The sequence below is a fragment of the Rhinopithecus bieti genome, unplaced genomic scaffold, assembly GCF_001698545.2.
Source record: "Rhinopithecus bieti isolate Rb0 unplaced genomic scaffold, ASM169854v2 scaffold_14549, whole genome shotgun sequence".
NCBI classification, from domain to species: Eukaryota; Metazoa; Chordata; class Mammalia; order Primates; family Cercopithecidae; genus Rhinopithecus; species Rhinopithecus bieti.
In genome coordinates this window covers 1,346,415-1,373,591 of record NW_016808027.1, presented here as the reverse complement: position 1 = coordinate 1,373,591, position 27,177 = coordinate 1,346,415, and the positions used below count along the sequence as shown (strand labels likewise).

The 27,177-nt window shown below is 37.6% G+C and overlaps 1 protein-coding gene across 1 annotated transcript in view; it reads right to left on the bottom strand.

Moving 5' to 3' along the window:
- The window catches only part of PGM2L1 (phosphoglucomutase 2 like 1), a 65,072-nt gene that overhangs the window by 29,630 nt on the left and 8,265 nt on the right, over window positions 1-27,177 (bottom strand). The window contains exons 2-5 of the mRNA XM_017885242.1: window positions 7,265-7,432; window positions 4,596-4,702; window positions 3,818-3,902; window positions 1,211-1,294 (exon numbers count right to left, since the gene is read on the bottom strand). Of these exons, the coding sequence (XP_017740731.1) occupies window positions 1,211-1,294; window positions 3,818-3,902; window positions 4,596-4,702; window positions 7,265-7,432 (444 nt within the window). The remainder of the gene's footprint in view (window positions 1-1,210; window positions 1,295-3,817; window positions 3,903-4,595; window positions 4,703-7,264; window positions 7,433-27,177) is intronic.

Here is a 27,177-nt window from a genome sequence, read left to right as displayed (position 1 = left end):
CCTCTAACAGACACCTCTAACAGGCACCTCAAAATTAGTGTATCTAGAACAGAGTTCTTGATTACCCCATAACATATACACCTAAGAGTGGTCCTCCTTCAATCTCTTATCTCTGTAAATTAACATTACCACCCACCCAAACAAAAACCAAGAATTCCTTTCCCTAACATTTAATCTACTAACAGGTTCTACAGATGCTGTGTCTAAAATAGAGGTTGAATATGTTTACCTCTGCCCATGTCCTCTACCAATCACCATTCTAAACCATTGTTGTCTTCTGTCTGAACCAAAGCACCCTAACTGGTCTCTTCCCTGCTTCCATTGTTCTCCCTGCAATCCATCCTCCACGAAACAGACAGATAATCCCTTAGAACATAAACTTTCCTGCTTAAAGTTCTTCAGTGGCTTTTTATTCTTTTGATAAAACCCAAACCCCTTGCCTTGGAGCTTATAAGTCTGCATAATCTGCCTCCTGCTTGTTTCTTCATTCCTTCCCTTCCTGTGCCCACTGCATTCCAGTCATACCGCTGCTCCCCTCTGTTCTCTAGCTCCTCAAACATAGCAAGTGCTAATTTTGCTCTAACATGTGTGGTGACCCAAAACTCTATAACTTAAGTCCAGATTTCTCCCCTGAGCTACAAGTCTATATATCCAACTACCTATAGGAACGCAGGCTTATCACCCACTCAGAAGCCCCAAACGGTGGTTCAATACTGTGCTGCATTCTTCTATTTCCCCTCCAAAGCCACTTTTCACCCTTCTCCACTCTGCTTTCTGCCACAGAGGCTGACCCATCAAGTGGAATCCTGTGGCCAACAAGGAGCTCCAGCAGAAAGTCAGAGGGAGAGGAGAGTGAGGATAAGGTACCATTCCTCTGGCTCTGTTGTTGAAAACTCCCACTCATTTTTCAAGTTCTTGCTGCAATGTGACTTTATGAAATGGTAGAGAGGATGGATTTAGGAAGGGATAGAGAAATCAAGGACAATTAGAAATAAAAGAACTAAAGAAGAGATTTTTGTAATTGTACACATTGAGAAGTAATAAATGCCATTAGGGATACACATTCTTTGAGGACCAGCCTCAGTGTTTTTAACTTTCTGTTCCCAATGTCCAGCTCTGCTCTCCAGTATAGAAAACATACTCAGCACATATTATTTGAATAAAAAAGATGACCTATAAGATAAACAAAGGTCAGGAGTCTAAGGTTTACCTTGTATCCATTGTCTTCCTTGCGGTTGTGAGAGGCAGTAATCATCACACCTGCAACTGCTTTGAGCTTCTGAACTGCATATGGCTGAAAAATAAATAACACCATAGTTCCATTTTGCTTCCTAGCTATTTACACATTTGACATGAGAATAACTTTGATTAAATGACAGGAAAAGCATTATAGTATGATATTGCTTTTGTTAATACCCTCTTTATTTTCTATTTACTTGATTTTTCCTTACACCTTTATTATAAGATTTCCTTCCTTTTACTTTTTTGGATTTCTTCTGTTTTAGTACAAACATGTTAAGCGAAAACCAACTCATTATTTTAAAATCTGTTTTTCCTTATATATTCATTAAGGCTATACATTTCCCTCTAAGTAGGGCTTTAGTTAAAACCCATAATTTTTACTACATATTGTTTTCATTATTGCTCACTTTTAAATACCTACAGGCAGTCCTTGCTTTGCTCAGTTCCTATACATGAATTACTGATACTATGCTTTTGTTAAATAGCTCCAGTCTCCCAACAACATGTTCAAATTTCATTTACCATGGTAATATTAACCATAACTGCATCAAGTACACACTTGGCTTCCAGCTCTTCAGTCCACACATCCCTACATTTATAACAGAGCCACACCATGATGAGTGATCAATCATGTCACTCTTTAAAAGGGTGTCAGTGATTGGTCACTGAGCATCTGTTATTTAGCGCTCACACAAACTGCAAAACATGTGGCTCTATTGCCTCCTTTTCTCCCAGTAATAGCCCCTTTTGACAGTGTACAAAAATGGATAATGGAAAGTAGGAATTAGCCAACAAAGGTGAAAGTGCAGCAAATAAACAAAAAGGAGTAATAATAGAGGGAAATTTGAATTGAACATAAATGAAGTTATAGAAAAAATAAGTGGGAATGCTGACACTGCTGCCATTCAAGAGACTTTAGACATACTACCAGGGAAGTGTAGTGAAGGGGAACACATGGATTAAATGAGGAACGAGGCTGTGATGAGAAGAATGAAGATGTCCCAGAAGAAGTGACACCAACAAAGAAATCTTCACATTAAAGGAACTCCCTGAGATATTTCACAAGATTGAAATTAACAAAGGATAAGATGCGGGACGTGTATCCAAACTCAGAAAGGTATAGTAACAATTTGCCAAGGCACAGATCAAGATGCTTGCTTGTAATATAAATAAATTATAGTCATAAGAAGCAAGCTCTGTTTATCTCCTGATAAGTTTTATTTATTGATTGATTGAGACGGAGTCTTGCTCTGTTGTCCAGGCTGGAGTTCAGTGGCACAATCTCAGCTCACTGCAACCTCTGCCTCTCAGGTTCAAGCAATTCTCGTGCCTCAGCTTCCTGAGTAGCTGGGATTACAGGCATGCGCCACCACGCCTGGCTAATTTTTGTATTTTTAGTAGAGATCGTGTTCCACTGTGTTGGTCCGGCTGGTCTGAAACTCCTGACCTCAGGTGATCCACCTGCCTTGGCCTTCCAAAGTGCTGGGATTACAGGCATGAGCCATCACCCCCAGCCTTCTGATAAGTTCTTTTTACAAAGAAATAAAGTATTTTAGTTATCAATGTTTCTTTGTTTTAAATTACAATGTACCTAAATAAACATTAGTTTTTCCATAGTTTTTTCTTTTTCCTATACATTTTTACCAAGAGTAAGAGTGTTTTTAATGTTGTGGGAAAAAAAAAAAAAAGTTAAAGGTCATGGAACAGTCATAATTTTTCTCATTGATGATTAAGATCATTTGGCATTTTCTTAATCCAGTCTATCATTGATGGACATTTGGGTTGGTTCCAAGTCTTTGCTATTGTGAATAGTGCTGTGATAAACCAACATGGCACATGTATACATGTGTAACAAACCTGCACGTTGTGCACATGTACCCTAGAACTTAAAGTGTAAAAAAAAAAAAAAAAAAAAAAGAAAAGAAAAGAAAAAGAAAAGATCACTTGGCATGGTTTTGGCTTGTACAACTGTCTTAATAGCCCCCACACTGTGCAAAGCAAGGACTGCCTGTCATTTCTAATCTGCATTATGTTATCTTCCTTAATCCATGAATAGTTTATGAGTGTGTTTTTAAAATTCCAAACAGGGGAGGATTTATGGGCTTTTTTATTTCTGATTTTATTGCATTGGGGTCCAGGTATATGGCTTGATAAGCAGCTCTTTGGCATTTGTTGGGACTGTGATTCTGCTTAATAATAATGTAAATCCTATCATCACACAATAGAGAATTTTTACACACATACACACACACTCCCAGATCAAGTCAGCTAACAATGTATTCAAATCTATCCTTCATCATTTTTGTCTGCCCAATGAATCAATTTCTGAAAGAAGATATTAAAATATTCCACTATAACTGTAGACTTGTCAACATTTATAGATCAAGTTCTCAGCTAAGTTGAACAAATGTCTGTTGAATGAAAATAAACTTAAAGCAAAATTTGTTTTTCTTCCATTGGTCCCTTATATTACTCAACACAGAACTACATGCACAAAAAAGATTTGAATCCTAGTTGATTTAAGAAATATTTTCAAGAGCAGCAAGCTATATGATCACTAACACAACACACTTACTACAAAAGGTGTAGGAACATATCTTGAAAAAAGGTACACAGGAACGTCTTTGGCCAGCAAGACTGCAGCAGTGAGTTTAGCAAGCCTAAAAAAAGGGAGATTTCATTTAGTCCTTTGCCTACCATACTTTTTAAAAACCAACCTTCCACATAGATGCTTCATATTATAATTAGTCTGAATAAATAGTAGCCTAATATAGCCTATTCTTATAATAACTGATTATTTAAACTTCATGACCTAATTGGAAAATTTTAAATAAATAAGACTTTTTTTTAAAAAAGAGTTTAACAACTAATAGAATTGATATTTCAATTTCCTCTTTTTCCCTCATTCATCTTTTGATGGCTCTTTTACTAAGAAATAAAATGTATAAAAGGCAGAAAGAATGGAAAAAGTGATATCAAAGTACACTTTGATAAACTCAATATGCATTATTACCCCGAAAAAACACCCTAAAACTAATCTAATAGGCATATAATGAGAATATAAGCTACATAATTACTACTACCTAGTGCCTTTGCCAAAATACTAAAGTTATAAGCTATGATGTCATTCTAAATATGAACTCTAAATATTTTAAATTTTTACTTCTTTCTGTAAATCTAAAGCTTTTCTTTGAAACACTTTTTCTTCTATTTCAGCTCTAAAGTAAATATTAGCATGTGATCACATTTCTATCTGATAGTCTACTGTTTCGGAAATCCTACTACTGGACAAAAAATTTTTTAATATGTTTTATTCTATTTCAACTTAATCTTTGAAACAATTAACTCTGTACCTCTGGCTGCTGCAGCTGCTAGTTACTTGACCCCGAGTGTCATACCCAACCACAAAGCCTCTCTGCTTGAAGTCTGAGAAACATCTCTCAAGGTATTTGTACATCCCCTGAAGCAAATAAACACAAAAGATTAGTCCTAATGGAGGCTTGCATTTCATATGACTCAGAATCTCTTATTTTTATGTTTGCTGTGCAGCTGACTGGCTGCTAGGGAAGTGGCTTCTGCCTTTATGCCCATGCTTACCAGTGTGGGAGCAATACTGTTCAATCCAGAAATGTAAGATGACAAACATATCCTGGATTTTCAGACACATTTAATACCATGGAAATACCGATTTAGTAACCACTAAATCCAATACAATAAGTAAAACATTAGGAAAAGCAGAAGAAACATGAGCATCAATAAGCTAAAAAAAAAAAAAGATTAGAAGAGCCAACATAAATTGTTTCTTGTCTGAAGGCTCTAGAGAACAGAATTTTAATTGTCTTAAATCCTTGCTAGATCATATGACTGAAGTTAACCAAAAGATTTGACCTATTTATGATGCAAACATTTTTAATCAGCAACACAGTTCTTCACTAGAACATTTCTTATGATGGTTGATCCCATTTGTAATTCTTTGGTTTTAAAATCTCACAGAAAAATACCATAGACTAGAAAATGTGCAGTCATGGATGACAAAAAAATGAAATAAAGTATTTCATATTGAAAACATCACAATGACAAACTAAAACCATTTAACTACCTTACGAATGATTTGTTAAGTTTAATAAATACTTTAATATCTAAAATAGCATTTTAACATTTTATATTATTATAGTCCTTTAAAATGAGTTCCACATAAAAGATGGGACATTTAATCCTAACACCCTGAAAAGAAAGCAATGCAGACACCATTTCTAATTTGGTCTCTTTCAATATGTCTTTTAAGAAGAGGAGACAATAAGATTAAAGCTCCATGTAATGTCTTGCCTAAGGCCAAACTAAGTTATACTGATTTATTGAAGATCTATTATATGGCAGGCACTGATAAATAAGTATGTGGTAGCACCAAACAAAGCCGCAGTGACTTCTGGTGCTTGAGTTTCTCAAGTACAATTAATTTTCCCAACGTATAAGCTATGAGTGAGTGCATGCTTAGTATATTAGCTAGATTCAACAACTTATTTCTAATGATGATACTATCCTAAAACCTCACAGACCCTCATATTAATCTCTGCTATGAGAATGCATCTTATTTCCGTATATTTTTAGGTTGGTGGAAAAGTAATTGTAGTTTTTGCCATTAAAAAAAATGACCAAAACCTCAATTACTTTTGCACCAACCTAACAGAGTCTGAAAAGGGCTAGGGCTTAAGAATCAGATTCCAACCGGCTTTTCCACTTCACACAATGGAACCCCAAATCCAGTGAAAATGTGCACTTCTGTAGAAATTGCTTTTCAAACACCTCCCCTACCCCTTTTTGTAAAGTCAAGAAATCTTCACTTAGAATGAAAGCATATGAAAAGACTAAATGTGTAAGAAAATAATGAACTAAAGCATCTCTGGTTGAGGAACAGGGGGAGGGGTGGGTGAGGAAGGGGCAGGTATCCTACCTATTCAACCATCCCCTCATTCCTTCTCTCCTACCTCTGCATTAGGCCTTGGCTTTAGAGAATTCTCTCAGAATAAGGCTAAAGATGATTTACTGTTTGGGAGTATCAATTAGAATTATGTCTACTGAATAATTCTCTAGCCCAGAACTATTTTTAGTATAAGTTAAATACATTATTGGCCTCAAAAGTATCGTTATTTGAAACAGGATGATTCACTTGCAAAGAGAAGCAATTTGCTTCTAGAGTGAGCTGCATAACAATGGAGAGAAGTAAAACAAATTGTATCATATTACACAACTATATTAACTCTCATGTGGATATAGAAACCCACATAAAGGATATGTGATAAAGGAAAATATTTTCAACTAAATTTTCCAAATTCTGGTTAACCTTTATAAATGGCCATATGCCAAAATGAGTAGTTATTTTCTTCTATCTAAGTTTGTTTCTTTGTATTAATTGGATATGCTAATATACACTTCTTGGTTTCAAATGCAAAGCAACATTGTTAAGAAGTTGACAATGGCAACCAAAATAACTCTTAATCAGAAAGTCAGTCTGTGACCATGAAGATACACAAATGACTTCTAAAATCTTGGGCAAGACTAAACGTCAGAATTGAGTCTACAGTTTTTACTTATAAAGAGTAACTTCTGGGAAATAAAGCTTTGTGTGTGTGTGCGTTTAGAATGGCACTACCTAATTTATAAATTTAAAAAGAAAAAACAGACTGAGAAAAAGTACACTTTTTTTTTGAGACAGAGTCTTGCTCTGTCCTCAGGCTGGAATGCAGTGAGTGGTGCAATCTCGGCTCACTGCAACCTCCAACTCCCAGGTTCAAGCAATTCTCCTGCCTCAGCCTCCCAAGTAGCTGAGACTACAGGCACGCACCACCATGCCCAGCTAATTTTTGTATTTTTAGTAGAGATGGGGTTTCACCATGTTGGCCAGGATGATTTCGATCTCTTGACCTTGTGATCCACCCGCCTCAGCCTCCCAAAGAGATGGGATTACAGGCATGAGCCACCATGTCTGGTCAAAAGTACACTCTTAATACTTGATAATACTTACCTGTGTTGACTGTATTACTGTAAGGTCATTAATATAGCAAAACCCTGCCCCCATGGCAGAACGAAGTCCTGCAGTCCCAAAAGTCATTCGGCAACAAAGACGATCTCGCAGCTCCTTGTTCATCCCATTCCGTAACAGGTTTTCAATCTGCTCTTTTGTTTTGGGATTCTATAAAGAAGAAGCATTAAAACTTAACCAGGAATCCAAGCAGAGTCCTAATATTAAGCCCTTCGGAGGGGTCAATATGTATATATCACAAGGTTCAACATTCAATATAAATTCCACAGTGCTACTTCTTTGTATGTATGATAAAATAATACCTGCCATTCACTGAGTCCCCAAAGGAGAAAGGGCCTGTTGAGGGTGATTTACATATCTCTAAATTTTATAGCATTTGTATAGCATATTAAAGAATGTTCTTTTTTTAAAAAATTTGATATTTAAGAGCTTTGAATCCAAAATAAACCTCTTAGTAAAAAATGACCTCAATTAAGTTAGAGTCTATGTTAGATTTCAATCATAGTTCACTGTAACCTCAAACTCCTGGGCTCAAGTGATCTAGCCTCAGCCTCTTGAGTAGCTGGGATTACAGGCCTGGCTAATACATTAAGTTTTAAGAGAAATAGAGACACTACTGGATAAATACCATCAAAACATGCCTACCAGTTTCCTACCTAGACCTCTGCAATTCAAAATGAACAGATATTCCTTTCTACTGCTTAAAAATCACAGAAAACGATTCAATTTATCTATGGCACAAGTTGACCATAAAAATATTTTATGTGTTAAGTGTGAACTTAATTAAGAATGAGAATACAAATTCATTCCAAACATGGTTTGTGAGGCAGGGCATGCCAACATCTATATTTGGGATTCTGTATTTCATTGTCATGTACTTTAACTTATTTTCATAAATCTCAAGAATACCTGTCACTGAAAATGGTGCTTCACAAAAGAATATCAAGTTTCGGCTGGGCGCAGTGGCTCATGCCTGTAATCCCAGCACTTTGGGAGGCCGAGACACACATATATATGCTTTAACATCTATTACTTTTATATATAAATATATAAATATAAGATAATATTTTATACTATTGGCATATAAATATATACTCTGTCTCCTTAAACATCTATTAGTTTTATATCATACAGCATAAATAGAATACTGGCGAGAATATAAAAAAATCCCAGTCTCTAAGGAGCTTCTGTTTCATAAAATGGCACACACTAAGCAAATAACCTACATAAAAATAGTGATAGCTCTTAAGGGAAAATATGAATAACAATATCTGGGATACTATTCATTTCTAAAGATACCACTAGATTCTTCATAGGGTCAATAGAGACTTGAAGAGGGGGGCTAACATTTAAAGACTTGGCCATAAGAATTGGCAAAAAATCTGAAAGACTTCTTCACGTTAAGAGGGTACATAGGCACTGTAATTACGCCTTGCTAGTAGGAATGTAAATTAGGATCTGCGGCTTTTTAGCCAGTGGTTTTACAAGCAGTACAAATTTAAATTGCAGACAAGCATGGTGCCTTTTGGCCCATAGATTTCTGTCCACAAAAATTTACGCTTCAACATGAACAATAAGCATTTTATTCATATAAGAAGGTTCACTGCAGCACCTTATGGGTAGTTATTTATTATTTATACTTTAGCCTTGATAGAGGAGGAAACTAAGACTTTAGGGAGGTGAGCCCTATATCCACTGAGCTCGGCACTCGTGATAATTTAGACAGTCTTTGGGAACCTAAGCTGGTCTGCGGCTCTAAAGTCCTCAATGCCCATCTCTCTAAAAGCAAAATAATTGTGTTGGGTGTGTAATAATGGCTTCTGATAACAATTAATTCCAGTTACAAAGCAATAAAGTGATGTTCCTTTATATTAGCAGGTATAGGTGGTTCATATTATCATGTACTACCTAATAGTATATATTGTGTATATAAGTATAATGTGTGCATATATTATCATTGTAGTGTGTGATATGTGTATATATGTAGTTATATGATATATAATAGTGTATGTGTATATCATAATTGAGTATATATATGTATATACACATATACATATATGTATGTGTATATACATATGTATACACACACACATATATATAAATGATCCACCAGACATAAATGCTGTTGGTTACTGAGTATACTTCCTAATGTTTAACTGTACAGCTACTAGAGTAGGGCCTAAAAATTCCATTCCCAATTATAGACATCACAAGCAGTACTAACCTAATTCCTGGTTGTTGAAAAGCTTGTAAGTTAGAGAAAAATGAAAATGAATAAAGAATCATGATATACTAGACATAACAAATACACTTTTATGGCAAAAAGAGCTAAATAATTATGACAACAGGCATTTGAAATCTACTTTACATTCAGATTTCTCCACTGTTTAACAGTGAGACATAGATGTTGATGTTATAAACTTTTAAAAATATAACCTAAAAAGCTATCTACGCAGCCATAATTATCACATATTCTCCATTCAGATGAACTTACATTTGTATTTTTTTCTAAAGTCATTATATCACTACGATTTTATAAACTATAATATATGAAGATTCTAAAGAATTATAAATTTATTATTACTATTATTATTATTTGAGACGGAGTCTCGCTCTGTCGCCCAGGCTGGAGTGCAGTGGCACGATCTTGGCTCACTGCAAGCTCCGCTGCCTCCCGGGTTCACGCCATTCTCCTGCCTCAGCCTCCCAAGAAGCTTGGACTACAGGTGCCCGCCACCACGCCCGGCTAATTTTTTGTGTTTTTAGTAGAGACGAGGTTTCACTGTGTTAGCCAGGATGGTCTCCATCTCCTGACTTCGTGATCCGCCCGCCTCAGCCTCCGAAAGTGTGGGATTATAGGCATGAGCCAACTGCGCCCAGCCAACTAATTATTTTTAAATGAAATTTTCATGTTGAACTCAGGTATAATAAATGAAAAGGAGAGCAGAAGAGTATATACAGTGTTTTCATTTATATAAAAAGAGGTATGTGTATATTTATACATCATCTAGAAGTATTCCACGCAAAATAAGAGACTAAAATAGTGATTACCTCTGAAGGGAATATTAGGCATGGGATTTCAAGTAGAAAAGTGACTTATTTTTATTGGAGAGCCATGATGCTGTTTGGATATTTTATGTATATATTACTTTTTTATGGTTAAAAACTAGTTAGGTATTCATGATGGCTCAGAAAAACCTCTACTTGTGTGTGATGTGAATGATTTTTTACCTCACAAATTGCTCTCCTTTTCCCATTCACAGAAAGCTACTGATAAGATCTGAATCTATAAAACATATATTGGTGTTCTCTCAAATGCAAATTATTGTTTGCTTTCTAAATGTGCTCTCTTATTTACAATTCATTGATTACTTGGGGGTAGAAGCCTAGTCAAGAAAAAAAAAAGAGGAGGAAGACAGTAGGAAATCTATTTGACTGACCTGCTTTCAAGAAACATACACACCAGGCTGGGCACGTTGGGTCACATCTGTAATCTCAGCACTTTGGGAGGTCGAGGCGGGCGGATCACCTGAGGTCAGGAGTTCAAGACCAGTCTGGCCAACATGGCAAAACCTTCTCTCTACTAAAAATACAAAAATTAGCTGGGCATGGTAGCGTGTGCCTGTAGTCCCAGCTACTTGGGAGACTGAGGCAGGAGAATCACTTGAACCAGGGAGGCAATTTAGTGAGCCGAGATCGCGCCACTGCACTCCAGCCTGGGCAACAGAGTAAGACTCCGTCTCAATTAAAAAAAAAAAAAATACACACTGACCTATTATATAAAATGAAAATTAATTATTTAGAAAGTAAATGCATTCCATCTGAAATAAATTTGCTTTTAACTAGCATATCTTAGAATCCTAACAATTTTAGTACTCCAAAAAAGTAATCCTGCAGAAAATCGAAAAGATTTTAGTGACTACTAGCATTTCTCTGTACTTCATCGGTAATAAAGCTAATTGTTTAGTATGAAGTCAGTAAGGTGCAGAATATAGAAAAAAGCCATGCATTATTTTCGAATTTTACCTGTATACCAAAATTTTCCTTTAAGTTCTAATCCTATGGTTTGCTTCAACTTTACATGGCTGAAATGAAGAAAAGAAAGTATCTTCTTACATAATACTTGTGGAGTTTTCTTTTTTCCATATTGTAGAACCATAAGGCCCAAATTCATAGAAAAACATGAAATAATTGATTTTTCTAAAATCACTTAAAAAAATTAACTTCTTACAAACTTTCACAGATGTGAAGAAGGTTACACACCAGACCAAAACTCACATCAACTCTGCCTGCCGACCAATGAAAGTACTAACATTCACTTACGAAGGATTATTTTGAACTTGCCCAAGTTTTCTGAACCTATTCTGTTCATAACTAGGGACTTCTATATTATTTATGTATAATAAATATAAATGTGTATAAAAGAGTGTAAAAAATGTAATCAAGTTTGCCAATGAGAAGTGTGTTAGCTTGTCTGCATTGGTATAAAGGAATACTTGAGGCTGGGTAATTCATAAAGAAATAAGATTTATTTGGCTCACAGTTCTGCAGGCTGTACAAGCATAGCACCAGCATCTGCTCCACTTCTGGTGAGGCCCAGGAAGCTTTCAGTCATAACAGAAGCGAAGAATAGCCAGCTTATCACATGATGAATGAGGGAACAAAAGAGAGCTGCCAGGCTCTTCAACAATCACCTCTCATGTGAACTAACAGCGTGACAACTCCTTATTGTCACCAGCAGAGAACCAAGCTATTCATGAGGGAACCACCCCCATGACCCAAATGCCTCCCACCAGGACCCACCTCCAACACTGGAGGTCACATTTCAACATGAGATTTACAGGGGACAAAACAGCCAAACCATATGGAAGAGTTTACCTGTAAATCTTTTTTCCTATTTATCTGATAAACCTACTATTTTAATAATTCTAACACAATTTGAATCTACTCTATTAGTATTCTAGTACAAAACCTAACAGCTTAAATACACTCAAAAACATGAATCGCATTGTTTAGAAGATTGGAACAGACCTAAAAGAACATAATATATATTTAAAATCCCAAATTCAGTCTGGGCACGGTGGCTTATGCTTATAATCCTAGCACTTTGGGAGGCTGAGGTGGATGGATCACCTGAGGTCAGGAGTTTGAGACCAGCCTGGCCAACATGGTGAAACCTTGCCTCTACTAAAAATACAAAAAATTAGCCAGGCATGGTGGTGGGCACCTATAATCCCAGCTACTCAGGAGGGTGAAGCAGGAGAATCACTTGAACCTGGGAGGCGGAGGTTACAGTGAGCCGAGATCATGCCATTTGCACTCCAGCCTGGATAACAAGAGTGAAACTCTGTCTAAAAAAAAAAATTGCAAATTCTAATATTGTTATACATCTAAAGGGGAGCCAATATACAAAATTGACTCTTAATAACTCAAATATATCTAAAGTTGCAAAATTGTACATAACATTTTTAAATGTTAATGACAGAGACTTAATACCAGTTTTATATAACTACAGAGAAAAACATTTTTATTTTGTTTATCTATTTATTATTTTGCCCCCCATCATGAATGAAAGACAAACAAATTTTAAAGTTTATTTCTAACCAGAAGTTAAAATAGGAAAGTGCAATCTGAAAATCTGAAAGGTAAACACAGCTGACATTTACTTCTGAGGGTAAGCCAATTTGAAGATCCAAGTCTAGAGTCTTGGAGCAGAACAGGTTTTCTAAATCAGATGTTTCCTTATTAAGTCCAAACTATATTCATGCTAAACTAATCATTCTTTCCTATTTAAATAATTTTTGTGTAATTCTAAATTTAATTTCCCTATCTTAAAAAAATTGGTAGAAATTAACATAAATTTGGCTTAGACAAAAAACTTGAATATAAAATATACTCATCATATGAAATGAGATTTATTTGAATAATTGCTTAATAAACACAAAATCATATCCACAAAATGAAGTACTAAGTACCCCAAAGTAGAAAATAATCCTTGAAATATAATATTATCATTTAAGAATATTAGATATACCAAATTAGTGTGAAAGATTAAAAAAAGTTAATTATTTTGTTTCAAAAAAAACTATCTTTGTTTAAAAAAAAACTATAATTTTAACAGAGCACATACAATGAGCTCAATTTTACTGTTCAATTACATAGTCAAACTTGTCTCTGTTAAGGTTTAAGTAAAAAATATTTCTCATATAAGGTAGTCAACATAAAATATTTCAAATGTTTATTGTCTTTCTACAAATATTGTGACACATCATACTTTTCTTGACCAACAAAGAATCCAATTATTGGCTAATGTGCTCAGTAGACCACTGTAGGAGAGAAAGATCACTGAAGTAATAATTCTAGAAGGTTTGGCCCTGATCTTGAGTCAGCAATTGCTTAGCTAAATCATCCTGAACAAGTCACTTCACCTTTCCTTAGACTTTAGATTCCAAGCATATGTGATGATTTTTGAGATTAACTTTTCAAACTCTATAGGTTTTGTCAGTAAGTGATCATGGAAGTCACTAAGTGTACTAAGTTCAAGGGCTCCAGTAACATCTATTACTAGCTTTATGACCTTGAACAGGTAATTTCACTCCAGTATCCTCACCTGTAAAAAACAAGAATCATGTTCTACTCTTTTCCCTGGGCACCATGGCCAGCCTCCCTTGGAGCTAAACGAGACCATGTGACAGAGTTATAGTCACTGGATATGAAAGAGATGTGCACCACTTCCATGCCTAGCCCCAGACCTACTCCCCCACCACTCCTCTTTCCCCATTTCCCCATTAAACAGAGAGGACTCTAAGGACCTACAGGAGTATGTAGCAACAAGATGGAATAAATGATTTCATGGAACAAAATCCCCCTCCTTTACCTCCTACCTCATGGACCAGCACTGGGCTGTAACATCAGCAAGAAATAAACTTACACTGTGTAAGCCATTGAAACTTTGGCATATTTGTAGGGTTTTTTGTTTGTTTGTGTTTTTCTCTTTTTTTTTTGAGACAGAGTCTTGTTCTGTTGCTCAGGCTGGAGTACAGTGGTGACATATCAGCTCACTGAAACTTTGGCATATTTGTAGGGTTTTTTGTTTGTTTGTGTTTTTCTCTTTTTTTTTTTGAGACAGAGTGCGTTCTGTTGCTCAGGCTGGAGTACAGTGGTGACATATCAGCTCACTGCAGCCTGGACCTCCCGGGCTTAAGCGATCCTCCTGTCTTGGCCTCCCCAAAGTGCTAGAATTACAGGTGTCAGCCACTGCACCCAGTGGAAGTAATACTTGAACTGAAAAGTGAAAGATTAGTAGGAGTTGGATTGTGGAGCAAGGAGGGTGAGGAACAAGTTGGGAGTAGAGAGATAATGGAGTTCAGTATTAGACTTACTGAGTTTGAAATAATATCTATACCCAGCACACTAACCATTGCTTCCCCTCCCCTCCCCGGCCCCCAATAGTAACCTAGGAAATGAAAATTAAAACAAGATACCGTTTTTCACCTAAAACTTATTAAGAATTTTAAAATGAGTAAGCCCAGTGCTGGGGAATGAAAATTAACTCGAGTAACCAAGGAAATGAAAATTAAAACAAGATACCATTTTCACCTAAAATTGATTAAGAGTTTTTAAAATGAATAAGCCCAGTGCTGTGGAATGAGAGTATATTTATTGCTATGGCTTAGTAAAAAACCACTTTAAACTTAATGGTTTCAATCAATAATCATTAATTATCTTTCAGAGTTTCTATGGGTTAGGAATTCAGAAAGGGCACAGCCAGGATGGCTTGTCTGTGTACTGCTGTAGGCCTGTCTATCTGGCAGTGATGCTGACTGTAGGCTGGGGCCTAGTGGAGGCCATCAAATGGCACACCTACAGAGGCCACTCCTTGTGGCCTTGGTTTCCTTGCAGTGTTGGGTTCCAAAGGCAAGTGTCCCATAAGCAAGCAAGCCAAGTGGAAGTCATATTACCTTTTATAGCCTAGCTCTGAAAGGCATGTTAATTTCCACTGCACTGTATTTATTATTGTTATTTTTATTTTTTTGAGGCAGAGTCTCACTCTGTCATGTAGGCTAGAGTACTGTGGAGAAAAACATGTCTCACTGCAGCCTCTACCTCCCAGTCTCAAGCAATCTTCCTACCTCAGCCTCCCAAGTAGCTGAGACTACAGGCATACACCACTATGCCTGGCTTTTTAATTTTTTAAAGAGATGGGGTCTTGCCATGTTGCCCAGGATGGGCTTGAACTCCTAGCTTCAGGCAATACTCCCACTTCAACTTCCCAAAGTGCTGAGATTACAGGCATGAGCCACCGCACCTGCTTTGTACTATATTTCTTTAGGCAGCTACAAAGATCCACCCAGGTTCCAGCAGAGGGAACACAGATCCCACCATTCAATTAAGGAGTACCAAAGTCACACAGTAAGAACATGTGGAATGGGACATATAGTTGCAGCCATCTTTAAAAAAATACAATCTGCTAGAGGGACTATAAATCGATACAACATCTCAGATGACAATTTGCCAATGTTTTAAGTAGCTTAAATATTAAATAGTCTTTGTTTTAGCAATTCTACTTCTAGAAATTTATCCCGAGGAAATAATCACGGATGCACATTATGATTTAGTCATAAGGATATTCACTAAAGTAATATTAATAATAATAAAAAAAGTAAGCAAACCACATGTTAATAGAAAACTGGTGGCCGGGCGTGGTGGCTCAAGCCTATAATCCCAGCACTTTGGGAGGCCCAGACGGGTGGATCACGAGGTCAGGAGATCGAGACCATCCTGGCTAACACAGTGAAACCCCGTCTCTACTAAAAAATACAAAAAAACTAGCCGGGCGAGATGGCGGGCGCCTGTAGTCCCAGCTACTCGGGAGGCTGAGGCAGGAGAATGGCGTGAACCCGGGAGGCGGAGCTTGCAGTGAGCTGAGATCCGGCCACTGCACTCCAGCCTGGGCAACAGAGCAAGACTCCGTCTCAAAAAAAAAAAAAAAAAGAAAACTGGTTAAATAAAAAGGCTGATGTAATAATACATTAAAATAACGTATTAAAAAATCACAATAGAATTTTAATATGCAAAAATACTTAGATATATTAGGGGGGTAAGTATATAAACCATATGTGTAATACAATTCCAAATTCGTAAAATATACATAAATGCGTAGAAAAATAAAACTAAAAAAATGTGATTGTTCCTTATATCTTCATAGGGAAGGATTACTTATGTAATCAAGGAGAAAAGTTTACAGAACACAAATTAACCCCAAACTCTTATTTAAAATTTTACTTTATTTTATATTCCAGATACATGTGCAGGTTACATAGGTAAATGTGTGTCATGGTGGTTTGCTGCACCTATCAACCCATCACCTAGGTATTAAGTCCCACATGCATTAGCTATTTATCCTGATGCTCTCCCTCCCCATGCCTCCCTGACAGGCCCCAGTGTGTGTTGTTCCCCTCCCCGTGTCCAGGTGTTCTCATTTTTCAGCTTTCACTTGTAAGTGAGAACATGCGGAGTTCCGTTTTCTGTTCCTGTGTTAGTTTGCTGAGGATAATGGCTTCCAGCTCCATCCATGTCCTTACAAAGAACATGCTCTCAATCCTTTTTATGTATACATAGTATTCTATGGAGAGATATATATATTACATTTTCTTTATCCAGTCTATCACTGATGGGCATTTGGATTGATCCCATGTCTTTGTTATTGTAAATAGTGCTGCAATGAACATATGTGTGCATATATATTTGTAACAGAATGATTTATATTCCTTTGGAACACCAAACTCTTAACCTGTGGATTAATGTCATTCATCACTTTAGGAAATTTCATAGCAACTATCTCTTTCCTCTCCTTAAGAGATTCCAGTGAATAGCATGTTAGACCTTTTCCTGTATCATCTTATGTCTCATAGCCTCTCTTTTATTCCCCCACTTCCCCCCAATCCTTTTGTCATTCCATGCTTTGTTCTGAATATTTTTCACTGACCTATCTTGTAGTTTGCTAATTCTCTCTCTGATTCCTCTCTAAAGTGTTGTTAAATTTGTTCATTTTATTTTTTATTTTTGTTTTTTTTTTTTTTTTGTTTTCGGATTTTTTTTTTTTTTTTTTTTTTTTTTGAGACGGAGTCTCGCTCTGTCGCCCAGGCTGGAGTGCTGGAGTGCAGTGGCGCGATCTCGGCTCACTGCAAGCTCCGCCTCCCGGGTTTACGCCATTCTCCTGCCTCAGCCTCCCGAGTAGCTGGGACTACAGGCGCCCGCCACCTCGCCCGGCTAGTTTTTTGTATTTTTTTAGTAGAGATGGGGTTTCACCGTGTTCGCCAGGGTGGTCTGGATCTCCCGACCTCGTGATCCGCCCGTCTCGGCCTCCCAAAGTGCTGGGATTACAGGCTTGAGCCACCGCGCCCGGCCTGCTTTTCTCAGGCATCTGAAAGCACTAGCAATCTCAGTTCACTTTAATCCAATTTCCAAGCCATCCAAATGACTCAAAACTGGAATATAGTCTGTACAAGGAGTGTTTACTTTGAGTTCACCAGTATTCACAGGGCAGCCCTTTGGACTTCTAAAGTAAGAGTGTTCTCGGGGTCTCTACCCGCGATACGGCCTAGCTTCCAATTTTTGTCCCTCTATACTAGCAAGACCAACAAAAAGACTGCCAATCTTCTTAGCTGCCTATCCTGATCAGTAAATGTGCCCTGGGCAAAAGTGGCCCTACATACTAAACTCAGCTCTCTGAATTTCTGTCTTCTTCTAGACTGTGGCCTGGAATTTCCTTCTTCTTCCAAATCTTGAACTGGAAACTCTTGACTAACATTAAATAACACCTTCAAACAGATTTTAAAATCTATATTTTATCTATTTTTTCCAGTTGTTGGAGGAAGATTATCCAAATTACCTCATCTGCCATTTCTAGAAGTAGAAGTCTTTCTACCATACAACACTGCACTGCACTATATAGTATGGCTTTATTACGCTTAACTTACATGTACTCCACTATATGTATTTAGCCCTGCCTCCTAAATATTAAAATTGTATTTTGTGCATGTGCTCTATTATATATGGCACATTACTACATATGTTAACATATTCTTATATATTACTATATAAGGCTAGATACTTGAAATCATGTATCTTGTAGTTCTTGGACAATTTAAGGGTTTACAAGGGTGATTTTAAAATTTTATACCATTTTCATTATTTATTGACTTTGGAATCTAACTCCTAAGTAAGACAAGACTCCACTATACCAGAAATGTTCTCACATGGAAGTTACCTATTTGGGATACTACAGAACATGTTTTTATTCTGAGTAGGAGCTTAAATAAGATAATATCTAGGTTTCTGTCAACTGAGATTCCATAGTTTTGTGCTTAATTTAACGTATACCCGTATACCAGATAAAAGATTCATAGCTTGATGTTTCATGCATATTTTGAAATGGCGAAAATACTACCAACAGGAGAACCCTGCCCATCAGCATGAAAACTACCAAGAAAGGAAACAATAATATGCTTTTTCTTTTTCAATAAAGCCCAATTTTCATATTCTTCTGAAATTAGGCTACAATTATGGTCTGACTGCATTTCTCAGAAGTTAAATATCTCTATATGTATATGTCATCTTTACATGTTACGGAAATAATCTAAGGGAAAAAGTTGTATGCAAAATGATGCTCTCAGCATTATTCAAAATAGTTTTAAAATCAGAATAAGACATCCACCAAAAGGAAATGGTTAAATATGATATATTTACCAAGTGAAAAACTATGCTGTCAATAAAATTATAATTATGCTCTACATGATAAAAATTACATATATAAATTCAAAAGACAAACTGAGAAAAAACATTTGTGATACACGATAAATCAATCAAAGGCTTATTTCTTTAGCATTAAAACAGGAGAAAAGATTAATAACTTGATAGAAAAGTTAGCAAAAGAAATGAAAACAGTTCATAGAAAAGGAAATACAGGTATCTTTTAAGTATATGAAAATATACAACTTCACTTATAAGAAAATGGAAATTAAAGCTAAAATAAAATACGGTTTTATTTTCACAATGGCAAAGACAAATATTTGATACTGCATTGTGGAGTCAAGAATTTGAGAAAGCAGGCACTTTTATATATTGTTGGTAGAAGAATACATTGGTGCACATTCTCTGTAATGCAATTTGGCAATATCTGTAAAAAATATATATATATATATTTTTTTGAGGCAGGGTCCCAATCTGTCACCCAGGCTGGAGTGCAGTGGTGCCATCACAGCTCACTGCAGCCTCAACCTCCCGGGCTCAAGCAAGCCTCCCACCTAAGCCTCCCAAGTAGCTGGAACTATAGGCACATGCCATCATGCCCAGCTAATTTTACTTACTTTTTGTAGAGACGAGGTCTCCCTACTTGGCCCAGGCTGGTCTCAAACTCCGGGGCTCAAGCGATCCTCCTGCCCTGGCCTCCCAAAATGCTGGGATTACAGGCATGAGCCACCACACCCAGCCTCCCACAGTTATCTTCATTTAAGTGAAAAACAAAATTATATTTTAACTGAACAAGAAAATCAAACAAAACCCTAGTATTCCTAGATATGCTTTGGTTACTTTGAGGAAAGGAAGAAGGGAGGAGAATGGAATCAGAGAGGTGGACATGGGAATTTAAATTCTAATATCTTTCTTTTAAAAGATGTGATTCAAAGTTAGCAAAATATATGATTTAACAGAATGGGAGCTATCATTTTCTGTCTTTTTAAAAAGAAGATAGAGATCAATTTGCTAGTAAGTCTCATGGCTTTTTTTTCCTGATTTTCTTACAAAGCAAACATCCTTATGTAAAACTTTTATATCTACATTTCTATGAGAGTTTCTAGGATCCCCTCCACCACTCCATTCCATCTCATCCTAATTACATGCTGCAGCCAGATAAATCAGCCAAGAATCAGCAATAGAGTTCAATTCTCATTACATCAAATGTAAAAATTAGAAAGGTTGGGGTCAGATCCCAAAGGGCAGAGGAGTTTGAAACCCTCTTGGATTCAAATAGCCCCCTCTCTCTATACTTCTCTGAGCCTGGGTTTGTGTATAGGCTTAAAAAAATGGAAATAACTACCTCAAACAATCTGGGAGAATTAAGAGACTTTCTACATGAAAGCATCTAGTAAGTACCATGTCTGGTACATGATCACTCATAAAATCTAGTTTTCCTTCACCTGTACTTACTCACCATAGTAGCACAATACACACGCTATACTTAAGAAATCTCTTTATGGTTTCTGCATGCTTCCTGCTCAGTTTCATGTCCCTGATCAGTGTTATTTTCCATTTTATTATTCTACTGTGTCCACTTTAAATTTTCTGCCCCCATATCTGTTATCTATTCGTATCCTACTTACCCTTCAAGTCCCAGCTCAAATTCTCCCTCTTATAAAAAATCTTCCTGACTTTGAACTCCTATTGCCCTTAAAAGCCAATGTCAGACAGTTGACCACTTAATTTTTGTTTATATTTTAAATTTTACTTTAATTATTACGAATTATATTAACAGATTTCTCTTATTTAAAAAATACTAATAACACAGATAAAGCTACAGACATCGTTGACCATTACTCTCATTCCCAGACCCTATCTTTAGAGGTGCTGCTTACGGTTTGTAATACATTCTTCCAAACCTTTACTACACATCTACATACCTGTAAAATACAGTTTTGCTTTAACTCTTTTTTTATATATATGGCATCATATTGTACATGTTGTTCTATAACTTGCTTATTTCACATATATCTTGCACAGAGGGGCAAATACTGCATGATTTCACTTATATGAGGTATCTAAAATAGTCAAATTCATAGAATCAAAGAGTGGAATGGTGGTTGCCAGCTGCAGGGAAGGAGGAATAGAGAGCTGCTATGCAAGGGGCATAAAGTTGCAGTTAAGCCAGATGAATACATTCTAGAGATATGCTGTGCAGCACTGTACCTACAGTTAACCATACTGTATTGAATACTGGAAAATCTGTTAAGAGGGTACATCTCATGTTAAGTGTTCTTACTACGATAAAATAAAATTTAAAAAAATATAAACTTACATACCTATGTATCTATATCTCTCTTTATGTCTATATATCTTGGAGGTCCTTTTAATACATATAGAACCATGCTATTCTTTTCACTCCAGAGTGTTCCAGTTTATGTTACCATTTCTTTATTCATGGACACTTAGGTTTTTTCCTCATTTTTACTTATATAAATAATGAAATATTTCAGAGAGAAATGATGTGAAAAAATTCTGAAGCAGAAACACAACATAAAACCACTACTTACATTAAAGATGTTTTCTAACAAGGTAGACATTAAAATGTCTTTGAATCAGAGATATATGGTATTTTTCATTTAGCATATTATAGTCTTCATACTCTTTAAGGCATTAAATATGGCCATTTCCATTGTTTTGTTTGGCAAGATACACTGCTCATTAAATGATTTGGTGTAAAAGATCCCATGAGGATTGGCAACACTATCTCACTGCCTTCCTGCCTATTCCTCACCAGCATAGATAATTTTCTCCATTAACTCCCAACACTAGAGGGCAGCAGCCTCAGTATTAATTAGTAGTAATGCAGATCGCAGTTGACTAATGAAAACAATACTCCTTCAGTAAAATCTGCACTAAATTACTAATCAACTTTTTATTTTGAGGGAAATATTTCTAAAAAACAAAATAGACATAAATTAGGTAAAGATAGGTTTCTCCACGAAACAAACCAATCGTGCTGTCTCTCCAAAAGGAAGGATGAAAGAAATCTGATTTAGATTATCCAGGGATTATCATTGAAATACAAGCTAATGTAACCAGGTGTGGTGGCTTGTGCCTGTAGTCCCAGCCACTTGGGAAACTGAGGTAGAAGGATCACTTGAGCCCAGGAAGCTGCAGTGAGCTATGATCACACTGCACTCTAGCCTAGGTGACAGGGTGAGACCCTGTTTCTCTACAAAACAATACAAAACAAAAACCCTGAGCTAATGAAATATAATAAGATGTATATTCTTTTGTTAATTCACTGCATCTCACAAGTAAAGCCTGGAAGAATCAAATGATGACAAATTCCTTTTTATTAGATTCTCCACATTCTTTCTGATTTTTTTAAATAAGAGGAGAGGAACAGATAGGAATAACACTTTTTTTAAATTTTTTTTTTTTTTTTTGAGATGGAGTCTCGCTCTGTCACTCAGGCTGGAGTGCAGTGGCGCAATCTCAGCGCACTGCAGCCTCTGCCTCCCGGGTTCCAGTAATTCTCCTGCCTCAGCCTCCTAGGTAGCTGGGATTACAGGCAAGTGCCACCACGCCTGGCTAATTTTTTGTATTTTTAACAGAGATGGGGTTTCACCATGTTGGCCAGGCTGGTCTCGAACTCCTGACCTCAGGTGATCTGCCTGCCTCAGCCTCCCAAAGTGCTAGGATTACAGGCGTAAGCCACTGCGCCCAGCCAGGAAAATAATTTTAGATCAAAGACGTATCCAAATAGGTTTTCTAATGGCCTTGTAGAAAACTTGAAGGAACTAAACAAACAGATTTTATGAAAGAAAAAAAACCAAAAAACCAAAAAAACAGGGCAAAGAAGTCCCCCAAATAACAAACAGAAGTAGCTAGTCTACCTATTTTGAAAACTGTCAGGTGAGACATGAAGGGCTTTCAAATGTGATGCACTCCTTTTCAAATATATCTACAGAAAAGTTACTACATTATGTAGTTTTTCCACACCATCTTCTTTCAGTAAGCAATCTACATCTGAGGTTTCTCCATCTTTTCACAGCTTGATAGCTCATCTCTTTTCGTGGCTTGACAGCTGATTTGTTTTAATCACTGAATAATATTTGATATGCAACAGTTTGCTTATTCATTCACCTATTGAAGGACATCTTAGCTGTTTTCAGTTTCAAGTACATTTTTAATTTGAAGAAATAGGCCGGGCGTGGTGGCTCAAGCCTGTAATTCCCGAGCACTTTGGGAGCCGAGGGCGGCAGGATCACGGAGGTCAGGAGATCTGAGACCCATCCTGGCTAACACGGGAAACCCCGTCTCTACTAAAAAAATACAAAAAGCTAGCTGGGCGAGGGCGGTGGCGGACGCCTGTAGTCCCAGCTACTCGGGAGGCTGGAGGCAGTGAGAATGGCGTAAACCCGGGAGGCGGTTTGCAGTGAGCTGAGATCTGGCCACTGCACCTCCAGCCCTGGGTGACAGAGCGAGGACTCCTTCTCAAAAAAAAAAAATTTGATATGCAACAGTTTGCTTATTCATTCACCTATTGAAGGACATCTTAGCTGTTTTCAGTTTCAAGTACATTTTTAATTTGAAGAAATAAAAGTATAAAGACTTTTGGTTCAAGATGAAAGACTTAAACACTTGTCTTCCCTCCCTGAGAACTTATTACAGTGATAGTAAAGGAACAAAAGAACTAAACCTACAATGTAAAAAGAACTGGAGGAAGGGGTCATTGGGTACTGAGGAGTAGATGCAATTTCCACCGACAAAAAAGTAGCATGAAACAAAGTGCAATAAGCTCAAACCCAAAATAACTTGATGACATGTACATTTTGTTCTATAATCAAAATGAAATCTCATCTTCAACATGGATGAACCATGAAGGCATTATGCTAAGTGAAATAAGCTAGTCATAGAAAGACAAATACCGTATGATGCCACTTACATGAGGTACGTAGAGTAGTCAAATTCATAGAAACAGAAAGCAAAATGGTGGCTGCTAGAGGCTTAGGGGATGAAGAAATGGGGAGTTATTTAATGGGTACAGAAATTCAGTTTAGCATGATGAAAAAGCTCTGGAGATCTGTTTTTCTTTCCTTAAGATCCATCAATTAGTTGTTCAAAATGATGCACCATTTTAGTTGGCTTCATTTTTAGACCACAACTTAACTTACTCAGCTTTGTCTTTCCTTGCTTATTCGGGTCCTTCATTCTTTCCTTCCCTCCCTCCCTTCCTACTTTCTTCCTGTCTGCCTCCTCCCTCCCTCCTTCCCTTCCCTGGGTTACTGCTTTTTCTTTTCTTCTTTTTTTTTCTAATGTTGTTGACCAGAAATAACACGCCATCTTCACCATATTACTAACATCTTCCAGCTTTTTACTATTTATGGCATAGATGCTGAATTCTTTTTTAAGACATATTTCTGGAACCCCAGGGTGGATCAGTACACTGTTATCATCTAGGATTTCTTTACATTGGATTTCTGGGGAAGTTACTCCATGTCAACTTCCTCATATTTCCTATTTCCTTTGCTATGTTTCCTCAACTTTAACTTCTATATTTTCTATTGCATTTGGCAGGGGTGGTGTGTCAATGTTTTTTTCTTAATTTCCAAGAGCTCATTATTGTTTCCTGTTCCTTTTTCATAGCATATTTCCTTATTTGATGGAATAATTGTCTTATTTAATCAAAAAACATTAAGTTCTTGTGTTCCCTGACTTAACTCAGTTTTTTTCCTGTATCCATTGCTTTACTTATTTTGCATGCAGCTTATTTCCTTTTTATGGTTTGATCGTTAGTTAGCTTTAACATCAATAGATTTTTAGCCGCTGGTACCCAACATTCTGTTTTCTGTTTCTGTGTATTTGACTACGCTAGGTACCTTATATAAGCTGGTACGGGTTTTCTCTGTTTTCATGTATAGAGTATGTTTTCTGCCAGTCTCCCCTTAAACAGAATGGCCAGTTGGAAGCTCTGTTTGTTAGTTGCACTTACTGTCCTGCAAACTTTGCTAGCATTAATTATATTGTTTAAACTTTCGAAATGACTAATGCTAATAGCATAACTATCAAAATTCAGGAGACATAGAGAATAGTGAGTGAATTCCCATTTTTCATAGCACAGGGATATATCTGACAGATAATATCTAAAACTTTAAAATACATCAAGAAATAGCGGTTCTAGTCTATTACTTGGTCTTTTCATGGTAACCACAAAAATAACTAAAAAGAAACTTAAAATGACTTATAAGGAGCAAACTGAGGAAAAGAAGAGGCAGTTAGGATCATTGTTTTCCCTTCTGTACTATTTTTTAAAATCATAAGCATGTATTTCTTCAAAAAAAAAATTGCAAATAAAATGAAAACAGGAGAAAATGTAGGAAATTTGGAAGTAAAAGAAAAAATGAATTTGAATTCTAAAAGAAAATTCAAATGTTCATTTATATGTACTAAATTTCTTGGACAGAAGGAGAACACTGTTGCCAAGGAGACCAAAGCAACTGTTCAGCTCTTAAAAAAAAAAATCCATGGCAATTTATTCTGCATAATATTACATCCTACTCCAGCTTTATAAAAGCCAATAAAATGGTTTTAATGAGGGCCTTGAAACTTAGCTTATGTTGTCACTAACATGTATCATACATTTGCTTTATGGAGTCTACCAGTGATAAGAATACAGTAAAAGTCAGATGACCTAGGTTTGAGTCCTAATTTTACCACTTAAAAGCCATATCTCCTTGAGCAAGTCACTTTTCTTTTATGAGCTTAAGTTTCTTTACTTGTAAAAATGGGGATAACTACCGTTTGGACGAACAGAGACAAGATGGCGCAGTTCCGGGTTCTTCACCATCAACTTTCCCACGCCCGGGAAAGACATGGGTGGACTGTGCAGGCGCAACCGACCTCCGACTGAGAAGAACCGGAACCCGCCTAGCCACGCCTACCACCCCGCCCCTGACCCGCCTATGTCCCGCCCACTGCCCTCCCACTCCCGGGCCCAGGACATAAAAGCTGCTCCTGGCGGGCGCGCGGAGCGAACTTCCTCCTCCTTCGCGGGACCCGGGAACCTCGCCGGAGAACGCCAGAGCGAACTTCCTTGGCCCCTCCTCCCTACGGGGGACCCAGGGAACCTCGCCTGAGGACGCTGGAGCGAACTTCCTTGGCCCCTCCTCGTGCGCGGGACCCAGGAACCTTGCCCCAGAATGCCGGAGCGAACTTCCTCGGCCCCTCCTCGTAGGTGGGACCCAGGAACCTCGTCGGAGAATGCCGGAGCGAGCTTCCTGGGCCCCTCCTCGTGCGCGGGACCCAGGAACCTCGTGGGAGAACACCGGAGCGACTTCGTCGGCCTCCACCGCCAGAGACCAGTGAACCTCGCCCCTACCTCACATTGGCTTGTAAATAAAGTTTTTTTGCCTTGCCTACTTGCCTTTTCTCTGGCATTTGCTCTGGGGGTCGCATTAAAGCAAATCAGCTGGTGCCGAAACCCGGGAGGAGACCCCTCCTCAGGGCCCCCAAGGTCCGAGGAGCCTCCTCCTTCCACACCCCAGAGGGACCAGGACCTGGACATCGCTTTCCCCACCTCCAAGTCTCCTAGGGGTGAGTACCTTCTGCCTCCCTCTCATATCCCTTGGCCAGAAGTCCTGCACAGGCCCAAGGCTTTTTTTTCCGGTCACCAGGTGACCCAGGGAAGTTCCCAAAGGCAGAGACGTCTGCCCAAAGGAACTCCATTCCGGTCCGTGGGATACCCGTCCAGGACGGAGACGTCCGCCTGGAGGTAATCTCCATTCCGGCTCCAGGAGCCTCTCACCGGTCTCTGGTGGCTCCAAAGGACGCTTTGTAGCCAGGTAGAGTTCGGTTTCCGTTTCCGCCTATTGGCGAGAGGAAGGCAATGGGAAACCCCCAATCCAAAATACCTGGAGACTCCCCTTTAGGGTGTCTTCTAAAAAACCTCAAAACTTTGCAATTAGAACAAGATCTCAGGCGAAAGCGACTGGTGTTCCTCTCCACTGTGGCGTGGCCACAATATAAATTAGACAATCAGTCTCCATGGCCGCCTGAGGGCACTCTAGACCGTAACATTTTAACCGACCTCAGTAGTTTTTGTCAACGCTTAGGCAAGTGGTCCGAAATTAATTATATACAAGGATTTT